Genomic DNA, 21,513 nt, shown 5'->3' on the forward strand with positions numbered 1-21,513 from the left:
TACTTGCCAAATTTGGAATCCTCACATGCCACCCTTCCCAAATATTTGGGGTAATAGGGGGAAGAGCTTTGCCTTAATTTTCTTGGCCATGGCTTCAACATGCCTTGACTTGCCATGGGATTAACATTCCAGACCTACCACCTGGCGTAGCAGACACCTCTCCAGCTCACTCTTCGCCCCGGCCTATGATAAATTCTGTGCAATTGTACTCATAGCTTCTCATGTCTTCCTGAGCCTCATCTATCCTAATCCCATGTATCTGGGGACGGGTGGAGGGGCAGTGTACGGCAGGTACCAGTAGATGGCATGGTGTAGCATACAAACTAGGGCATATTTCTGATGGTTGAATCAGTGTTTTCCATTTGATGCTTGAGTATCTCCCCACCCACCCAATTAGGCCGATTTTTCAAAATTGACTTTCGTAAAGAACTGCATTATTAGGCGGATAGGGCTTTTGGTGAATATAGGTAGCTACTTCGTTAACCACACTTTAATTGATGCAATTCGGTCTAAGAAATGGGCAAAGTGCTTCATCCCTTTGCTTTACTTTGGTATTCAACCAGTGGAGGGGCATAGTTGTGTGAATACAAGGGCCACTCCCTTGTCTCGGGAGGATAGCTCAGGGGCAACGTGCTCGCCTTGGAAGCAAGACAACACGGTTCGATTTTCCCCAGGTCCGTGCTTGGAAACCTCTGGGTATTAAGCGCGTTATTTATAACCTATCATCATATCCCAACGCCTAAGTATCTCACTTGGAGTTAGTACCATCTGAAATGTTTGTGGTAGAGCCTCTGTTGGTGTACGTTTGGATTGTTGAATCTGTAGACCTAAATATTGCCTGCATGCACTACTTCAACAATCTGGATCAAAGTACTGTCTGGGTGCTTGACAAAAAGTATTGTTTTCAGCATCGAGGTATAGTAAAACTGTTTCATTAGAGGTGGTTTTCAGTCATAATGTAGGGAAAGCAGACCACCTTGGCACGTGACTCTGAAGAGTGCAAAGGTTTGAGGTGACCTGTTGGCATATGTACGACCATTTACCTGGTCCCACAGGCAGGTTTGCGCATGCGCACCATGCAGCAGTGGTTGGCCATATGGTCTCGGGCAAGCAGTCAGTGGGACGATTTAGTGGTCGTTTCGCCAACACTAGTAGAAAACCTATGCTGGTGGACAAAGGAGAATCTGAGGGGAACCCCTTCCACGATCCGGCGGTGCAAGTGGTAGTTAAAACGTGCGCGTCACTCTCTGGGTGGGGGGGGGCACATCACCTTCACAACACATGGTCTGTGGACTCTCCACAGCACAGAACCACATCAACCTGCTGGAACTTCTGGCGGTATTCAAAGCGCTTCAAGCATTTCAAAGCACAGCTTAAGTCTGTACACTGCAATACCATCTTCTCCAAATCTGTCCAAGCCAGCAGAGGAAGTATGAAATGGGCAATGAGACAGGGATGTTCCTATCTTCCCAACGCATTCCAGGGGAACTCCACACTCTAGCGGGATCTCTGAACTGAGATCCCCTACCACAAGAACACGAGTGGCAACTAGACACAATGTCGTAGACTAAATCTTTTCAAAGGGGTTACCCCACGCTAGACTTTCGCTACAAGGGAAAACGAGCAATGCCTAGACTTTGCATCCCGGTTTCCCAACCAGACTCCAAGGGGAGGAACGCCCTATGGATGAACTGGTCACGGAAATTTGCTTACGCCCCCCCCCCCCTCCTCCTCCCTAACTAATGAGCAGGGTGGTGAGCAAGATTGTCAGAGCAGATGATGCTCATCCTAGTTTGATATGCAATTACCATCAAACTCTTGTGCCAGACCAACTTGCTGACCCCACACGGTGGGGGGGGGGTGATGACCGTACACACTCAACCTCACTTGATGATGAACTTGGCAGCATGGCTCCCGAGAGTTTAGACCGCTAAATAATCTTCCACAATGGTGTATGTACACCCTCGGGAGGCATGTAATTCCGACACTTATTTCGACAATTGGAGTTTTGTAATTTGGTGCCAGTCTAAACAAACACATAGAATGTACTCCATCACACATCTTAATTATATGCTCCACTTCAGGTTCACTGTTGATACGTGGTGTATGAACTTGCTATTTCAATATTTTAAATTTATTTTAAGACCATTACTGCATTATGGAATACTGCTGCCCACTCAATTTAATGTGTTTTTAGATTTTGTCACTTTCAAATTGATCTATTGAGGGGAAGTAGCCTACTCGAGCTGCATATAAGTATTGAAAGTTGCGAGGAAAGCGCAGGCTGCCCTCACCTTTATTTGGAAAACGCTACTTCCGAAGCCCCTTCAGTTGCGTAGTGAACTACAACTCCCAAGCGAGTTGTGGTTCTTAGGGGTATTAACTGTTTACAGGCGCGACTGACCAACCGGTCTGTCGCTCCATGGCAGCTGTGTTGCACAGTGCGCCCATCCTCATTGAGGTAAAATTCATTAGTCCAGTGCCATTATTAATCTGCTACCTACTATTGTGGCATTCACTACCATGTGCATCTTCTACTCGGCTACTGAACTTTTGTCTGTTAGGCACACAAGTCATATCACTTCATACTTTAAATAAAATTAGACTACACAAGCTTAGCCTGGAAAAAGTATCCCTGCACCAAATCCAGTGAAGGCTGCACTTAATAATGCCCGTTCAGCAGTGGAATATGCCACAGCTCTTAACGGGGCTATATGTTACTTGGACTTTTTTTTTATATATTTTTTTTTATTACTGAGACCTGGTTCTCAGATCTGTACTGCCCATTTTCATGTGTTGGTTCCAGATGACTAACATATAAAATGGCATAACAGAGCAGAAAGGGGGTGCAGTAGGCATTGTGATGAGATCCTCAGTTGGAATTGATAATGTTCAAATGCTCGACTGGGATGGCTCATCGCAAATAATGGCTTGTACGTACTATCCATCACCAAGTGAAGCCCATCACATTCTTTGTTATAGACGCCCCTGGCGCTGCCACTTTGTTCCTGGACGCTCTTGATGTTTATCTGGGTTCTCAAACACTCCCAACATAACTTTTTTTAAATTATTTTGGGTGATCTTAATATCTGGTGCAATGTTGAAGATGGAGATTGTAAATAGTTGACATTCTTCAGACACATGCTCTTCAAATGTTATACAAGTCGGCTGCCCACATTGGTGGGCATTTTCTCAATCCTGTGATCTGTCGAGGCTCAAATCTGGCTGATGGAACTAACTTTAGTCAATTGGTCTGATCACTCACTGGTGAGTTTTCTTCTATGGACCGGATGCCATTCTAAATTGTACAATACTGCCCAGAGCATGCGATTGCGTTGGCGGAAAAGGGAGCTGGACCACATATCTGATAGGGACTTGGTTCAGAGTCTTCCACCAATACTGTCCACTATGGACTGTGTAGACTTCTACTCCAACCTGATGTTGGGACTGCAAAAAACGAATTGCATTGCCCTGCTAAAGGTAATTGAAGAAAATAATGTTATAATGAGAATCTCAATTCTTTAACAATATAGGGGGGAAAAGAGGAAATTTGGCGCAAAGCCAGAAACTTCATCGGGGAGCCAAGACATCCCTGCCTACATACAAAAAAAATCATGCTGGCTAAACCGCTTGTTTTACAAAATCAAATTGAGCAAGCAGAGAACCAATCCAAGGCCTTGTTTTTGGTAATTTTAAATTTGTCTAGCATGGATTCACATGCTCATGAATATTCCCCGTCAGTCTATGAATCCTCTGTAAAGAAAAATTCAGTATCAGTTTCATTTCTGATCTGTCTTTCTTAGTAATGACCAATCACTGGTCTCTGGGTCATACTGCCCCCAGCCAATGACTTCCCTCTCCCTAAGCCACTGCCCTGGCAGCCTTACTGCACGTTCAAGTGTTGGGAGTCCTCGTGCTATAGCTCTCGGGCTTTTACTGAGTTTTGCGTTTATTTTCAAAGAGTTTAATTTTTTCGGTCAAACGAGCCTCAAGCTCCACCGTTTCTACTTCTGATCAACGGGGACCTGTTGTGGAATTTTCTACACCCCTCCAGGGCGAAGTTTGCGTCGAGTTATGCTTCTTGGAGGATTTCAGAAGATCTGAGGCCTACCTCATGGACATGGCCCAGGACAAGGGAAGCTCGATGCCTGGATCCAAGCTGTTCAGGAACTGCCCTGGAAGCGGATTACAGAATGTTTTTAAGGAGGATGAGCATTTAAGATGTCTCTGCTGCCTTCACGAAGACAAAACACACGTGGAGAAGGACTGCGCGTTTTGCAAGAACTTGTCGGAACGGACTATGTGGGAATGTCGGATGCGCCTCGCGAGTTGGCTGGAGAAGGACCCAGCAGGTGAGCAGTCAGAGCGGTCTTCTAAGTTCTGTGAGGACACCCCGGCGACGGGGGCCCAACCGAAGGCAAAGCGCCATGAGTGGTCGGGCTGTCAGTCAGGGCGCACTTTCACCAACGTCATCAACCGTCCCGTTCCCCCTCTCCACCCCCCTACCCCCGGTGAAGGCCTCAAGCGCGCCCAAGGTGGTGAATGCCTCGATTCACCCAGCTAAGGCCTCTATCGAGTCGTGACGGCCCTGGCGAAGCCTGTGGAGGCGACCTCGGGGCCCAGAGTTTTCCTGCCACCGCGGAGGGAATCCTCTTTTCAGCCCATCGATAAGACCCCTGTGAGAACCCCGGTGGAAAAAGAGGGGGGGTCGGTGGCCATCGCGGACATAGACTCAGCCTCTGAAGAGGAGCTGGTTGGAGTCGTGAAGGTCCTCAGCAAGAGGTTCGAGGAGGTCCGTTCCCACGGGAGGAATCCCGAGGAGGCGGTAGAAGAGAGCAACGGTGGTGCCGACGAGCCCGTGGAGGACTCCACCCCAACCATCACAGCCGGTGCCCGAGCCTCAGGACAACTCAGGCCATCTTAATGGCAATCCAAGCCTTATGTACGGAGATGAGGACAAGGTTACCCTTAACCCCCGACGGACGAACCGGGACCGTCGGGAAGCCCTCCAGGCAAGCGGAGAAGAGTTCATCCACCCCCGCCCTTCCAGCCTTCGTGGCCCTCTCAGCCTTCATTGCCTTCCCCTGATCCTAGGGAGGAAACGAACGGATACGGCCACAACAGGGACGGATGATGACTGACTACGGGATGGGCCTGCCATCACCACCCCTTCGGGCCTCCCCACCCGTCAAAATTGGCTTTCCATGCCATGATTGCCAGGGCATCCGAGCTTTTCCAGCTCTGCCCCAAAGAACAGAAGGAAGGCTTCCTATCAACGGCGTGAGGCCAAGAGGAAGACCGTTACTTGATGACATCTGAGTCGAAGGGCTGTATCTCCTGAAGAACCCATCCACGACGCCCGCCAAGAGGGACCGGTACAAGAACCAGGTCCCTGATTCCGCCCCTTTGTGCCTTGGGCGCAGCCGACCCCGGATTCGGTCGTCTCAGCGGCAGCCAAAAAGAAAACGGCTGGGGTGACTGCTTCAACTTCGACCTCCCCACCGGACTGAGGGGAAGAAACTAGACGCCATGGGATGACGAGTCATGGCGGCGACCACAATTAAGGCGGCCAACGCCCTAGCGATTTGTGGCCCGCTACGATGGAGTTGTGGTTTAAGATCACTCCCCTGCTGGACTTCCTCCCGGATGACGAGCGCTGAGGCCCTGGAGATCTTGCAGGAAGGTGAGGTGGTGTCGGACCACGCCATAACGGTGGCCACGGACATTGCTGACACCGGTTTCCGCCAGTTGGGCAACGGTGTGCCTTCGGTGACGGGGGTGGCTCAAAGCGACTGATTTACGTCAGGACGTGCAAACCAAAGTTTTGGACATGCCCTTTGACGGGAACAACCTGTTTGGAAAGACAGACTAATCTCTGCAGGCCATCAAGACCGACACGGAGACTGCTCTGGCTTGGAGTTTTGCAGCAACGACGGCCACCCTTTCGGAGCTCAAAAGGCAAGCAAGGTGATTTGGCGGTGGCTCCTCGATGTACCGCCAGGCGGCTCGCTCTTCGTCGCAAGAGGCCTATAGAGGACGAGGCAAGTCGGGAGGATTTCGTCGCCAAGGCGGCAAGCCCACTGCCAAGCGGGACTGAACCAGCCGTAGCGTCTGGGCCGCACGTGAGCACCCCGGTGGGAGGCTGGCTGCCGAGGTTAGTCAGCGTGTGGGAGTCGATCTCCGACCATTGGGTGCTGGATGCCCTGGCCCAAGGGCACACTCGAATTTCTAAGGAAGTGCCCCCGCATTCCTCCCGTGGCCAGGAAGGAGAACCACGTCCCTCAACTTCAGCGATGCTGAAGAAAGGAGCCATCGAGCTTGTCCCAAAGAGTCTGAGTGTACTTGCGATACTTTCTAGTCAGAAAGAAGACAGGCGGTTGGCGACCCATCCTGGACCTGTGCCGGTTAAACAAGTACATCAAGGCCCAACAGTTCTGGATGGTCACCCACCAACACGTGCTGGGACAGCTGGAGGAGGGCGACTTTCTGTCGTCGTTGGATTTGGACGATGCTTACTTTCACATCCCATTCTAAAAGGACACAAAGTTTCTCAGATTCATGGTCCAGGGACGGCACTACCAGTTCAAGGCCCTTCCATTCAGTTTGAAGTCAGTGGCCAGGGTATTCATCAAGTGCCTAGCACCAGTGGCGGCGCGCTGTGCCTGTGAGGATCCACGTTTACCCCTACCTGGACGATTGGCTCATCTGCAAGGACAAGGGAACTCGCGGTCGAACACACAGCCAAGACCGTCCAACTGCTCACGGATCTGGGATTCTCCAACTACTCGAAATCCCACCTGGTTCCGTTGCAGGTCGCACTGTTTCTGGGAGCCAAGCTCGACACAGTGGCGCGATTGGCTTCTCCGTCGGAGAGGACGAATGCCTTCTTGGGCAAGGTGCAGCGCCTGCTGGCCACGGATGTGGCCAGTGTGAGATCCCTCAAGTCCCTGCTCAGCATGATGTCCTCATGCATCTACCTGGTGTGCCTGTGCAAGAGTTCCTTGACGCCCATTGGATACAAGCGGCGGGCAGCTTCGAAGACGGGATCCCGCTCAAAGAGGCCTTCCGCCAAGCAATTTGGTTGTGGGGTACCCGCATGCATCTTGCAGCGGGCACAGACTTTCAGACCACGGCACATCGGGAGACACGATGGACGCCTCCCTGGAGGGATGGGGAGCGCACACTGGAGATCTCCACGCAAGAGGTCACTCCACATCAACATCCTGGAGCTCCGAGCTGTGTACTGGGCCCTCCGGTTGTTCCTTCTATCCCTCAAGGGCAAGCAGGGAGGCACCAGATCCCTATCCAAGGAGGCCCAGGATCTGTGGTACTGGGCCATTGCCCAGGGGATGTTTCTGGTGCCCTTCCATCTGGCAAGAATAAAGAACACCATCGCGGACTCACTCAGCAGGGAGCTGCGCTCGTGCCACGAGTGAAAGCTGCACCAGGATCAAGCGGAACGACTCTTCCAACGATGGGGCAAACCCCAGATCGACCTGTTCGCGACGGCAACAAACTCCAGTGCCAGAGGTTCGCCAGCAGGTTTCCCCAGCCCAGGAGCATGGGCGATGCTTTTAATCCCCTGGGACGGCTGTTGCCATTGCTGCTGTGACTCATCAACCAATTTGGGAGGTCCCGGTGCAGGATGATCCTCATCGCACTGGTGTGGCCGAGGCAGATCTGGTTCTGGACTTGTCAGTGTCCCGCCCTCCCACCCCCCCCCCCCCGTCAAACTGTCGATGGACGCGGATCTTCTCTCCAGAGAAGGAGGCGACATCCTCAATCACCCGGGGTCGCTGAACTTGCCGGCCTGGCTCCTGCACCACTAGAGTTTGCAGGGTACGATATCCCGGCGGACTGCAAGGAGGTGCTTGCAAAGGCCAGGGCGTCCTCCACTCTCGTGCTACTGACACAAATGGAAGAGGTTCTCTGTCTGGTGCCGTGCAGATTAACCCTCTGCGGATTACAACCCCGAGAGTGCTGCTGTACCTGCTATCGCTGGCGGGCTAGCTCATGCCTCCAAGATGCATCTAGCGGTGATTTCCCGCTACACCAGAACTCCTGGGCGATAATCTCTGTGGTCCCATCGCTTGGTGGAGTTTATGAAAGGACTGTTCCGTTCATTCCCGCCGGTGAAGGCTCCGGCCCCGGCGTAGAAGCTCAACGTGGTGCTGAGCAGGTTCATGGGGCCGCCATTCGAGCCTCTGCATTCGGCCCAGTTGAAGTACTTATCGTGGAAGACAGCGTTTCTTGTGGCCATCACCTCCAGACGAGTGGGAGAGATCCAGGCCCTCTCCTGCAAGCCTCCGTACTTTACTTTCCACGAGACGAGGGTGGTGCTGAGGACGCACCCCTCCATGCCCAAGGTGCCCTTGGACTTCGTCTCAACGAGCCTTTGGTGTTAGCAGTTTTCTTCCAGTCACCTTCGTCACTGGCCGAGAGGACTTTGCACTCGTTGGATGTAGCTAAAGTTCTACGTGGACGGCACAAAGTTTTTGGAAGACATAACCGCTGTTGGTTCACAGGTCCAAAGTTCACAAAGGGAAGGCCCTCTCCAAGGCTTCCATTTCCAGATGGCTCTCCGGCTGCATCATGCAGAGTCACCGGTTGGCAAACTGACCGTTGCTTGTCCGTCCGAGAGCCCATTCGACCAGAGCGGTCGCTGCTACCACGGCGTTCCTATCTGGTGTGCCCCTGCTGGACATCTGCAGGGCTGCTACGTGGAGGTCGACGCACACCTTCACGGTATTCTACTGTCGACCGGGATTCCATAGAGGAGTCCAGGGTTGGCCAAGCAGTGCTGCGCAACCTGTTCGCCTGAAGGTGGGGGCCTGGTGAGGAGGTAAGAGATGCTTATGTTGAGTTGATGGAATGCTTAATGTTGAGCCTTGCCACCTCCCGTGGTTGTGCATGTGTACTGCTATGTATTCTATTCATGAGCATGTGAATCCATGCCGGACCCCATGCTGGAGAAGGAACAAGTTACTGTAACTGTTCTCCAGCATGGGTCTGGCATGGATTCACATGCAAACCCTCCCTCCCCTCTGCGGCTCTTCACTTGTTCCTACTGCCACTATACGTGCTACCAAATCGGAGGATGGCTGCCAGGGGAGGAGCTTAGGGAGAGGGCAGTCATTGGCTGGGGGCATTATGACCCAGTGACCAGTGATTGGTTACTACCAAGAAAGACAGATCAGAAACGAAACTGATACAAATTTTTTTTCCTTTACTGAGGAGTCCCGGCCTGACGACGGGGAATATTCATGAGCATGTGAATCCATGTCGGACCCATGCTGGAGAACAGTTACGGAACTTGTTCCTTTTCCATTCCTAAAAATGTAAACCCTCAATCTCTGGCCAACAAATTCAATCGTTCTTTCCCGGAGAAAGTGAATGCCCTCAAACAATGTCTGTATGTATGCTCAGTGTCCACTGAACCTGACTTTAGTATCGCCCATCCTACATCTGTACCTAATTTTGGTCCTAGTTGCTCATTTTACACTGTTGGGTCAGATGAAATTCTTGGTATTTTGTAAAAGCTAAAACCTACAAACTTTGCCTATGACCCAATCCCGGCGTACCTAGCTAAACATGCCTTGGTACTTAGCAAACCTCACGGCTGTGTTCCATTGGAGTAAAACAAATTATCATTCCTTACACCACTATTAAAAAAGCCAACTCTAAATCATAAAGTTTTGGCAAATTTTCGCCCAATAGTCGGCCTGTTAGTCCAGACAAAATTGTAGGGTGGGGTGGTTCTACCGCCGCCGACAACGAAGGTACTATTAGCATCCTTATGCTGGAAGGAACCAGCATAATATCCGGCACAGCTCGCAAGATTCCGATGGACCACTTTCTTTTCAGAGTGCAGGTAGACCAGTCCAGACTTGGCTCCATAGAACTGCGCTCGCTTTTCAGAAGATACCTGCTCTTTTGACAGGTGGAAGCACTGTGTAGTCTGGAGAATTACCATATTTGCTGCAGACCAAACCCATTAACACAGAATTGAAAATAGACCCCCTACTCACCCACTATATATTAGGGGCCAGCACAGCACCACTACCCCAAGCTAATTCCCACCAGCATGCTTTTGGCAGGAGAATAGCTAACTCAACAGCTCTCATTGTTCTCGGCTACCACTGTACTTTACTTGCATCTGTGGTCCAGCACTCTGGCGGCTCAGGCTTGGTCAGTCCTGCTTCCTGGGAGCCTAGAGGATCTTCGGTCTGACTTAAGTGATGCACTACATCTGGTGGTCCTCTCCCTGGCACTTTTACAGCCAGCTCGAGAGGATGTCCAGGCGAGTTCACTTTGGAGTTGATTGGTACCCCCAACTAAAGGTGAGAAGTTGTCCTTGCAGGGCTTCTCTCTTCTAGGTGAATTCAGAGCTTCAGCACAGCAGCAGGGCTTCATTGGGCAAAAACAGTCCAGCAGGCGTGTCTTCCAAGTTCTTCGGATTCCTTCGTCCAGTGGTCGACTTTGCCTTTTATGCAAGTTTTTATTCCATCCTAGCTGTCAATCGCACAGCAGGCCAATCAACGTCCGGGTGCATTCCTGTAAGCGGATTACGCACGGGGAGTTTCGGGCACCTCCCTCAATGTCCCTTCCAGGCTTCATTTGTGACTCGCGCCATAGACCAAACAAAGGTACCAAACCTGGTTTGGCGTGCAGAGTAAATCTCGAGGACCTTTACAGCAAGAAATGGCAAAAAGACTGGGCCATTTTGACAAAATGGGCACCCATGGGTGCCTTGCTTCAGCTGCAAATGCAGCCCACGGTAAACACAACGGTAGTAAAAAGTAAACCCCTGCCACCAGCCATTTGTAGAAAGGGTAACAATGTTATGAGAAATTAAGACAAAGGGGATATTAAGTAACCCCTCCAGCACCCTATTGTAACATGGTGTGTGCTGGGTCTGGAAAGTTACAAATGTAAGTAAAGTCAATTTCACTTTACTGCACTTGGGAACAGTAGTTTATCCAAGAGAAGTTATTTAAATCTTTAGGAAATCTGAAAGACTGAAGGTCTCAGGTCTCAGAGTCTCAGACTCCTAAACCAAAAGAAACGGAGTACAAATCAGTGGGGAAAAGGTCTTGCGCTCTCCAGGTTAAAAATACTCCTAGTCAATCAAGAGCTGGGGGTCTCTAAGGTAGAGGGGACATTTCTGAATTCTCCCTAAAAAGAGCACACGTCCGAGGACAGGCCTCTTAGGCACAGCACCTGCCAACAAATGGCAGTACCCTGCATACACTTAAAGTCACTTAAAGGTACGACCACATTTGGGACTGGATAACATCAGACAAGTGGGTCTTAAAGTACTGTAAGTAAATGGTTACTTAAGCTTTTTGTAATGTGCGATCTCCCCAAAGGAGAAACCCCCTCCCAGAATATTTAACATTACTACTGGAGGAGATGCAAGAACTACAAGAGGGCAATGGAAGTACCAGCAGACCATGTAAACGCAAGAATTTATCCTGTTTCTAGTGCCAAAAAACTAATTCGAGAGCAGTCCTAGATCTAAGGCCATCGCACACGTTGAATCCCAAAAATTCAGGGAAGGAGCTGGGCACATGATCGGACTGCTTGACTCCATATTCTCACAACAGCCCAACACGGCACCCACAAACGAGTTCTCCATGGTTCGCAAGCAGGAACTTGGTCACCCCTACCTACCTTCGTGCCCAGTATGGCTGCTGTTTTTGCAGGCTAGTGCATGTCATTTGTGTGTGCACCCGGGAAGTGGGAAGTAGTGTCTAGTCCCATTCCACATCCAGTGCCAGTCTGGGGGTGTGCTGAGTGAAACCCACATCAGTCCCTAATTGGTCCACTGCTGGCTGTTTGATGCAGATTCTTTCCATTGTTGTGCTTGGACTTGCTTCCAGCTAGGATTTGGTCTAAGTAGAGGACTCCTGCGGCCAGTTCTTCAGATAGTGTTGGAGCCAAGTATCCTGTGTAGAAAAGTAGCCGACTATCTATCGTGGAGGACTTTGAAAGAGGGCTGGCATCAAAATACCTGAGCAGTGCTTCAAACCTTGGAACCAACCAGTCTATGCATTCATGAGGATCCGGACATCTTGAGCCTTCTGAAATGTCCCTGGCCACCCAGTTGCCTGATCAGCTCTCCAGTCTGCTGCCGCTGTAGAATTGTCACTGTTCCGAGTTTGTTGGCGGAACATTGCCGGTCACCAGCTCATGCCACAATTCTCCTTCCTGCTAAGTTTTTGCCTCCCACCGTCAATGGAACCTGCTTTGGAAAGTCTTCGACCATGACTGGAGAAACGCCTGCCATTGTCGCTGTGCAGTGACAGTCAGTGGAAGTTGCTTCCCTGTGTCATATCCAGAAGTCTTGCAGCAGTGAATTCTGCTTGCCTTCTTGGGCAGGGGTTGCATCCTGCACCAGCAGCCGACCAGAGCAATCCTTGGACACTCGGACATCCTGTACTGCAACAAACAGCAGGAAAATCTACCTCCAGTGATTTTCTTTTTTTCTACCCCTTCTCCGCGCCCTCTAACTTTTTTGTTACATATATAAAAACAAGGTGGTACTCAACACTCTAGTCTTCCTGAATTTGATAAATTCCACATAAACCAGCAAATGTAATTGCCAGCTTTCGGTAAAGTATGGCAAGATCTCTTCATACACTAGTTGTACAAATAGCAGTAATGTATAAAGGGCATACAGTAATTCTTTGTGTAATCACACTTGGACAGAATTCACCAAGGCAACTATTGCAAGGTGTATTGTTGATACAGATTTGTTGCTCTATAGCCAACGCAACGCTGCTTACCAGACTAAGGGTTCACTCCACAAGAAGTACAGAAGCACCCCTTGCTTTCGTAGCAAATGAACTACCGGAAGCCATTTGTAAAGTGGCAACTACACAAGCAAAAACAGACCCACATGTGGGGCAATTCCTTCAGCTCTCCCGCCTCCTTCAATAAATGCTTGCTTTTCTATGCAAAGCATGGAAATCTGAGCAGATTCACAAGCGCCAAAAGACAAATTACTTAAAAGCTGCACCCACCCATCCTCGCCACGCAGGAACATATGCAGGTGCATTAGAGACCTGGGTATGCAGGTGCATTAGAGACCTGGGTATGCAGGTGCATTAGAGACCTGGGTATGCAGGTGCATTAGAGACCTGGGTATGCAGGTGCATTAGAGACCTGGGTATGCAGTGTGAGTACTTTGGTGTAATTGAGTTTTGAGCACTTTGGTGTAATTGAGTTTTGAGCACTTTGGTGTAATTGAGTTTTGAGCACTTTGGTGTAATTGAGTTTTGAGCACTTTGGTGTAATTGAGTTTTGAGCACTTTGTGGGTGAATTAGTTGACCCCCTGAGTGTTACTTTTGAATAGTGAATTTTTGTGGTTAGTGATTTTTTTTTTTCTTTTAATCTGTAAAATGGAACCCGATTGATTATGGTTCCGATTACTGCCACTGTTTCCCTTGTAGTATTACGTTTTGTGCACTTTTCACATTTTCGTTGTATGGTGTTAAATATGAATTGCCTCTTTGAAGGATTTCTCGCTTTTAACCATTGTTAATCACATTTAATAAATGTATTGATGTTTGTTTTGAATGTACATTGTGTAGCACTTACCAGGTAATTTGTGTTTTACACTTTAATGTGGTGAACTACATGTTGCTCCTGTCTAGTTTAGAAAACTTGATTCAGCTTAAGGTAGATGCCCCACCTGGTCAATACACTGTCCAGCAAACTTTTTGTATTTTTGTGAAGGGTTGTTTCCCTTAGTTTGGAGGTTTGTTGGTGAAGCAGTATAAATACTCAGTCCTCCTACCTCTTAGTGTTAGTTGGCATTAGAGACCCCGCTATACACAGGGCTTTAAGTGGTTTGGGGCACCCCAGACTAGACCCAACTACGCCAACCCCCTCAGGCAGCCGGTTTAGTTCACTGAAGCACTGCACGGTTGAAGGGCTGCCTGCAGGTGTTGGCATTTAGGATTAGAAAAAGGCATTGATGCTGCTCCCTTTTTTTCTAATCCAAAGCGCTGCCACTTGCAGGCAGTCTTCAACCATGCAGCGGTTCCGCTTAACGGGCCGACTGCTGGGTGCTGGTTTTTACTTGGACCAGTCCTGGTTGATTGGAGCCAGCAGGCAGCCATTTAACGGGTGCCTGCTTGCTGGGTTTTTACTCCTTAAGGCACAGGAGAGCTGGGGTGCACTGGTTTCATGTTTGGTGCTCCTTTTCTAAATCGCAGGCTCTGACTTTTCTCAGCAAGGAGCTGAGCCTCTGATTTTAAACCACGAGGGGCCTGGCGCACCAAAGGTACAAAGGCCAGTGTGCCACCCCCATCCCTGCTCTGTGTGAACTCCGGAAAGGGGCTCTTGTACTAGGAATTCAGTAGTTGCTAATTTTAACTTTTCCTTTTTGCATAGCACTTGTATTCCTAGACTAAGGCATTCAGATTTTTCAAAGCAATAGTTGTACTGTATCGGCTGTTAAAGGAATTTCATGACTTGAATTCACCCCAGTCTCTAGATGGCATAACTATTAATCTATAGCAGTACAACGCAGCTAAATTGTTCATGTTTTTACAAGTGTATTTCTGTTATCTAAAATGTGCACACAATTGTACCCATTTTAAATTGAACTATTCAGTGAATCTTTTCATGTTTAATGAGACCGACCTTTATTTTCTAGCTTTTGGAAAAGAAGAAGAGAGTCCAACTTAAGGATATGGGAGAGGATTTGGAGTGTCTCTGTCAGATAATGAGAACTGTGGGGCCTCGATTAGACCATGCAAAAGCCAAGGTATGCCTGCTAGCTGAGAAATGATGTATAGTGTATCAGCAGTTGAAAGGGTGAGGATTTTTACTAACGCAGGATGTGAACTCTTCCCTGAAGAGAAATCTTTAATCTTATGCACAGTTCTTGGCCAGCCTTTTGCAAAGGTTTCCCCTGCAGCAGACCAGGAAACGGCTTGAAAGATGCACAAGGCAGCAAGAGATTTTGGAACCTCTTGGTATAGAAATCTTCAATTACGTGTAAAGGCCTCTGTGCCCCCTTAATTCAAGCAAGGGCCAGGTGCCGAGGGCCTGCTCTTCCTAGAATGAACTGCATACTATGCCTTCAGAAAAAAATCTTCTGCTCCCATTGAAAGGGGGAGACCATGTATTTTCTTCCAGACAGTCTAAAGCTCCACACTGTGGATGAGATTTGAACTAGTGAAACACTTTTGCTGCGGTCTGTCACGTACTGCATTGCCACTGGCTTCCAGGGATGTAGCTGGTAGTTTGCTGCGAACCTGCACAATTGTATTCTCATCACATGCTTGTTTACCTACCTTCTGTTCAGTTGTAACTTCTGTGCAGGAATCATGCCACAGTCTCGGTGAGTCTTTTCCAGCATATGCAGGTGAAATGAAGGTCTAATACTGCAGACTGACACTCCTTCTTTAGATATGGGTAAGCCGGTTTCTGTTTACTGTGGGTGTCTGGCAGTCTCCAGTTGTACTAGTAGGAAGGCCGCGTCTCCAGCATGGGGTCTGGCATGGATTCACATGTCCATGAATATTCCCTGTCATCAGCCTGGGATTCCTTAGTAAAACGTTTTTTTTCTTCTGAACTCCTCCTATAAACCAATCGTTGAGCCCTGGGCATACTGCCCCAGCCAATGACTGACCTCCACCTAAGCCCTGGAAGCCATTTTGATTTTTACTGCACGTTCAGGTTTTGAGTAGTGTTTCGGTCTTGTAGCTATTCTGCGGTTTTTCACTTTTTTGATGGGAACTTTTTTCAGTCAATCAGGCCTGTGTGCTCGTCAATTCTTTCCGATTAATGGGGCCTGTTTTTCGTCATTTTCTCGCCCCTCAAGGGCTGAATTCCTCAAGTGTTCTTCTTGGAAGCTTCCAGAAGTTCTTAGGCCTACACCATGTGGATCATGTCAGATGAGAAGGACTGAGCTTTCCTCTTCAAGCTCTACGCCGACTGAGATTTGCTGAATGTCTTCATGGACGACCAACATTCCAAGTGTCTGTACTGCATACACCCAGCACATTAAGAAGGTTGTGAGATCTGCCGTGGCTTCACCAAGTACATGATTAAGGATCGACTCATCCAGTTGCTGATGTGGCTCAAGGTCAGGGCTTCTACCCCGGGTGGTTCACAGGGGCATGCCTCTTCTGGATTCAGCCAACCTGAGCGGGCTTTGAAGTCCTTTAAGAGCGCTCCATCCGTGGGGTGCCCAACACAAGGCCAAGCACTCTGCTTCCGTCGGGGTCACCGCTGCTGCAGATCCTGCGGCAGTCAGGGCCCATTCATATCATTTAGCATCCAAGAGGAAGTTGGCTACCCCGGGGAAGCTGCGGGAGACGCCGGGGAAGGCCAAGCAAGACAAGGTGCCCAATCCTCCCTCCTGCCCCTAAACACCCCACCCCAATAGTGTTGGGCACAGATTGCAGGAGGATGGGAGACGGGTTTACACCAGCAGGGTTTGCCTTAGCCGCCGTGACTGGCTAATGGCCACCAACTTTAGACCGGTGTTCAGGAGCCTTGTCTGGAACATGCCGTTCAGAGACAACCTGTTAAGGAAGGCTGTCCATGAATCCCTCCAGGCCATCAAGACTGACAGACGGCATGTACCCTGGGCACTCTGTGACGACAACCGTCCTTTTGTTCCTTGGGAGGGGAAGTCTTTCAGGTCTTTGAAAGGTTTCAGCAGGGGGCTCATCCTCTTACCGCCAACGCTCCCACTCCTCGACCCAGGAAGCCAACAGGGGTTGCTTCAAGGCCTTTGGAGGTGGCCGCTAGGCACCCCGTTGACCTCCAAGCAATATTGAACCGGACAGGACATCGGGCTCCCACCCATGCGCCCCAGTGGGAGACATTCTACACTGATGGGTGCTGGATGCTCTCATCCACGGACACACCCTAGTGTCCTCGAATACCATTGGTGTCCTGGCAGGAACACATCCCTCAGCTGCTCATGGAGGTCCAGGCCATGTTAAGAAAAGGGGCAATGTAGCTGGTTCCACAGCAGCTCCAGAGTTTACTCCAGGCACTTTCTCGTAAGAAAGACAACCAAGGACTGGAGGCTCTTTCTCGACCTACGATGACTCAACTACATAAAATGCCAGGAGTTGAGAAACGGTCACACTGCAACACGTGCTCTGCCAGCTGGAGCAGGGAGCCTCCTCACTGGATCTAGAGGACACTTTCTTCCACGTCCCCATACACGTAAAGCATTGCAAGTTCCTGCACTTAGTCGTCCAGAGGAAGCATTACCACTTCAAGGCTCTTCCCTTCAGACTGAATTTGGCGCACAGTGCCTGGCTCTAGTGGCACCCCATCTGCGATTCAGGGATTCACGTTTACCCTTAACTGGACGACTGGCTCATCTGGGCCAAGTCAAAGGACTTTGCCATCGACCACACGGTGTGGACCGTCTGGCTAACGGATCTGGAATTCTCAGTGAATTAGTCCTGCTTGATTTCATTGCAGGACACGCTGTTCATGGGATCCAGGCTCAAGTGTCCTGCCTGGCCTCTCCGTCAGAGGTTAACGTCCATCCTGGGCAAAGTGCAGTGGCTGCTGGCATTGAAGATCGCCACTGTGAGGACCATCTTGCTGCTTGGCATGTCATGCATATACCTGGTTTGGCTCTGCATAATAATAATAATAATAATAATGATAATGATAATGATAATGATAATGATAATGATAATGATGATAATACTTTTATATAGCGCTACAAACCCTCAGGTATCCGAGCGCTGCTTATTATTACCCACGGTGTGTGGTGCTCATTTATCGACCTCGGAAGGATGAAAGGCTGAGTTTGGCCCCGCCGGGATTCGAACCTGCGTTAACAGGCTCTGCACTGGTGTCAAAGCGAGCGCTCTACTCGCTGTGCCACTTGACCAGCATCCAGAGATGCATCCACTCCAGGAGTTCCTTGACGCCAGTTGGTTCCAGGTGTCCGGAGGCTTCAGGACAGGATTGCGCTGGTGGACTATGGTGATGGTCGTGTGCTAAAACATCACCCGAGACAGACTTCCACAGCCCCCCCCCCCCCAAATACTAGATGTCACAACACTCTTCTCTGGAAGGTTGGGCGCACAGTCTTCATGCCAGAGGACTGGCTTCCAGAAGAGCAGACTCTGCACATCAATGTGCTGGAACTATGGGCAGTGTTTTGGGCCCTCAAGTCGTTCCTCCCGTCCCTCAAGGGCAAGGTGGTGATTGTCTTTGCGGACAATACCACCACAATGTTTTGCATCTGGAAGCGGGAGGCTCCAGGTCCCCGGTGTCTTCAAGGAGGTGCTGGACTTATGGCACTGTGCCATTGCCCAGCGGATGTTCATTGTTTCACCTGATGGGAGTAAAGGACACTGTTGCTGACTCGGGGAGCTTTGGCAGGATCAAGTGGACAACCTTTTCTGCAAATGGGGCAGTCCCCAGTTCTATTTGTTTGTGACGGCAACGAACCCCAAGTGCTGGAAGTTCTCCAGCAGGTTTCCCCAGCCAGGGAGCATGGGAATGCATTCTCCTTCACTTGGGCCGGCCTGTTTCTGTACGCGTTCCCTCCATTGCCACTACTACTGAGTCATCTGTCAACTCAGACGGTACCGGTGCAGGATCCTTGTCGCCCCAGCGTGGCCAAAGCAGATGGTGCCCGGACCATCTCAGCATGTCAAGCTGGCAGTGGTCGTGGACCTTTTTGGGGAAGGAGGTGCATTCTGGACCACAACCCTGGATCGCTGAACCTAAAGGCCTGACTCCTGCAGCATTAGAGTTCGGTGGTTATGACCTTCCAGAGGACAAAGCAGGCTCTTGCCAAGGCCAGGGCAGTGTTGACTTTAAAATGCTATGGGCACAAATCATAGCGTTTTGCCATCTGATGCTAATCGAAGATCGACTCTCTAAGGTCATTATCCTTAAGTGCTTAAGTAGGGGGGGGGGGGCATTCGGATTTATGCATACAGCTCTGCCTAAGTTTGTCGTCAAACGGCTTTCCTCGTGGCCATCACCTCTGCACTAAGAGTGGGTGCTGCTGCAGACGCACCCTTATGTCACCTGAACGAGCCCCGTTGGTTTTACCGTTGTATTTTCCAGTGCTTTTGTCACCGGCTGAAAGGACTTTGCACTCGCTGGATGTTGTCTGAGCACTTTTGTGGCACGCACAAAGAGATTCCCGAAAATGTCTCTGCTTTTTGTGAACTTTGATCCTGTGAACCATGGGTAGGCCCTGTCCAAGGCTTCCATTTCCAGGTTGCTCTCCGGCTGCATCACTCATTGTCACTGGTTGGCGAACCGACTGCCTGGCTGTCCGTGAGCCCATTCTACCGAGCGCTCACTTCTACGACGGCGTTCCTGTCTGGCGTGCCCAGGGATGCTACGTGGAGGTCGACTTATACCTTGACGAAGTTCTACTGCGTCGACAGGGATTCCAGGGAGGAGTCGGAGTTAGTCAAGCAGTGCTGCGCAACCGGTTCACTTCAAGGTGAGTTTGGTGAGGAGGTAAGAGATGCTTATGTTGAGCTTTGCCATGTGTACTGCTATGTATTATTTATTAATGAGCATCTAAATTCATGCCAGACCCCATGCTGGAGAAGGAACAAGTTAGTTACCTGTAGTTCTTCAGAATGGGTCTGGCATTGATTCACATGCGAACCCTCCCACCTACCCCTCTGCGGCTCTTCTCTTGGTCCTACTGCCACTTTACGTGCTACCAAACATGAAGATGGCTGACTGAGGGGCTAAGGTACAGTGCAGTCATTGGCTGGGGTCAGTATGACCCAGAGCTCAGTGATTGGATGTTCGACAGTTCAGAACTGAAACGAGGATTCCCAGCCTGACGAGGAATATTCATGAGCATATGAATCCATGCCAGATCCATGCTGGATAACAGTTACAGGTAATTATCTTGTTCCTTATACATGGAAGCGTAGTGGATGGCTATTGTACCGGGGTTCCAAATTTGTTTTGCTCCATTTTGCTACAATTTGGGAGCAATTGTCTGCTGCAGGCTTGTATAGTTTTGAAGGAGGGTGATCTACAGGCAGTGTTAATTCGTGTGAAGTTAGTAACTAAGATGCAAGTTTCAATGAAGACCTCTTTCACAAGGCTGGTTTTCATCACTTTTTTTATTTGGTCTTGTTGGTTCAGAATTCTCATTTTTCTCATTTCTAGTCCTTAATGGATCAGTACTTTGCACGTATGCGCGCCTTGATGTCGAGTAAGGAATTACCGGCAAGAATACGTTTCCTGCTGCAGGTAAGATATCATTTAGATACGCATTTTGCATTCTCATTGTCTCTCTGGAATTGAATATGTAGTAATTCCCAACTTTTTCAGGATACTGTGGAGTTGAGAGGAAACCGTTGGACTCCTCGTAAAGCTTTTATAGACAATGGACCAAAGACTATCAATCAAGTCCGTCAAGAGGCTTCAAAAGTAAGGCTATTTTTCATATTTTCATAGTTTAATGTTTTGATTGTGACAGTTTTATTTTCCCCACCCGACATCTTAAAGGAAAAGTTTTCCGGGCTGGAGGAGCCTGGAAAACTTGGTGAACCGCAGGTTTTAAAACTTATTTGTTTGCGGTAGCTTCAGCTTGGAGCTCCCTGGGCTCCAAGCTGACGCTACCGCAAACATAAAAACAGCATTGTTCATAAAAATGCTGCGGTTTTCTTAAGTTTCTCACGCTCCTCCGAGCCGGGGGAGCCCGTGAAACTTTGAAAGAAAACCTGTAGCGTGTTTGAATAAAACTGCGTTATTTCTGCCTGCCGTGGCTTTCACTTTGTCTCCTGGGCCCTGGAGACTCAAAGTGAAAGCCAAGGCAGGCAGAAACACAATATGGTTGTGTTTCAAAATGCTGGTGATTCTGCCTGACTCCTGGGCTCCCCAAAGCTGCTGCAGGCAGAAACGCAACAGGTGTGTTTTGAAATGCTGCAGTGTTTCTCACTACGGCGGCTTTCACGTGGTCTCCTGGGCTCCCCCAACCCTGAGGGAGCCCAGGAGACTCCAAGCGAAAGCCACCGGAGTCGGAATAATGTATTTATGATTTCCATGCTTTTCCAACCCTGGCAATCAGATGCAACGTATTTGTAATTGCCGCGCCTCTGCTTTTTTGCCTTCATTTTTAAGCTTGCCATGCTTTCCTGGGCTTGGGCAGCACTGAAAACGTAACATGAAAGTGAAGGCAGCCTCTTCAGGTCTGATTTTGCTGCTTGTTTAGTGCCGTCGGGGCAGAGCTGAGGAGGCTGCCTGAAATGGCAAAATGGATGCTCCCGTGTAAACACTTTGAGCCTCATTTGCTCAAAGTGTTTACATAGGAACTTTCATTCAAAATGGTTAAAGTATGTTTTAGACTATTGTCCATCTTTTTGGCCAATAGTATGCTTTTTATTTTTCTCGTGGCATGTGGCCATAGTTACCTATTTCCAGAATCCTTTACTTTTCCCAGCTTTAACAGGACAACTTCTGTACTTTGTACCAATACGTCTGCCTGGTTACTCGGGGTTTAAGACCTGATTCCATTAATTTCC

The 21,513-nt window shown here is 49.4% G+C and overlaps 1 protein-coding gene across 3 annotated transcripts in view; it reads left to right on the plus strand.

The window, feature by feature from the left end:
• Positions 1-21,513, plus strand: part of EIF4G2 (eukaryotic translation initiation factor 4 gamma 2) — a 152,410-nt gene that overhangs the window by 68,936 nt on the left and 61,961 nt on the right. For all 3 annotated transcript variants that reach the window (XM_069623647.1, XM_069623648.1, XM_069623649.1), the window contains 3 exons: positions 14,667-14,777; positions 20,156-20,239; positions 20,321-20,419. In XM_069623647.1, coding sequence (XP_069479748.1) covers positions 14,667-14,777; positions 20,156-20,239; positions 20,321-20,419 — 294 coding nt within the window. The remainder of the gene's footprint in view (positions 1-14,666; positions 14,778-20,155; positions 20,240-20,320; positions 20,420-21,513) is intronic.

This window comes from Ambystoma mexicanum, chromosome 11, assembly GCF_040938575.1.
Source record: "Ambystoma mexicanum isolate Mex_15411 chromosome 11, UKY_AmexF1_1, whole genome shotgun sequence".
NCBI lineage: Eukaryota > Metazoa > Chordata > Amphibia > Caudata > Ambystomatidae > Ambystoma > Ambystoma mexicanum.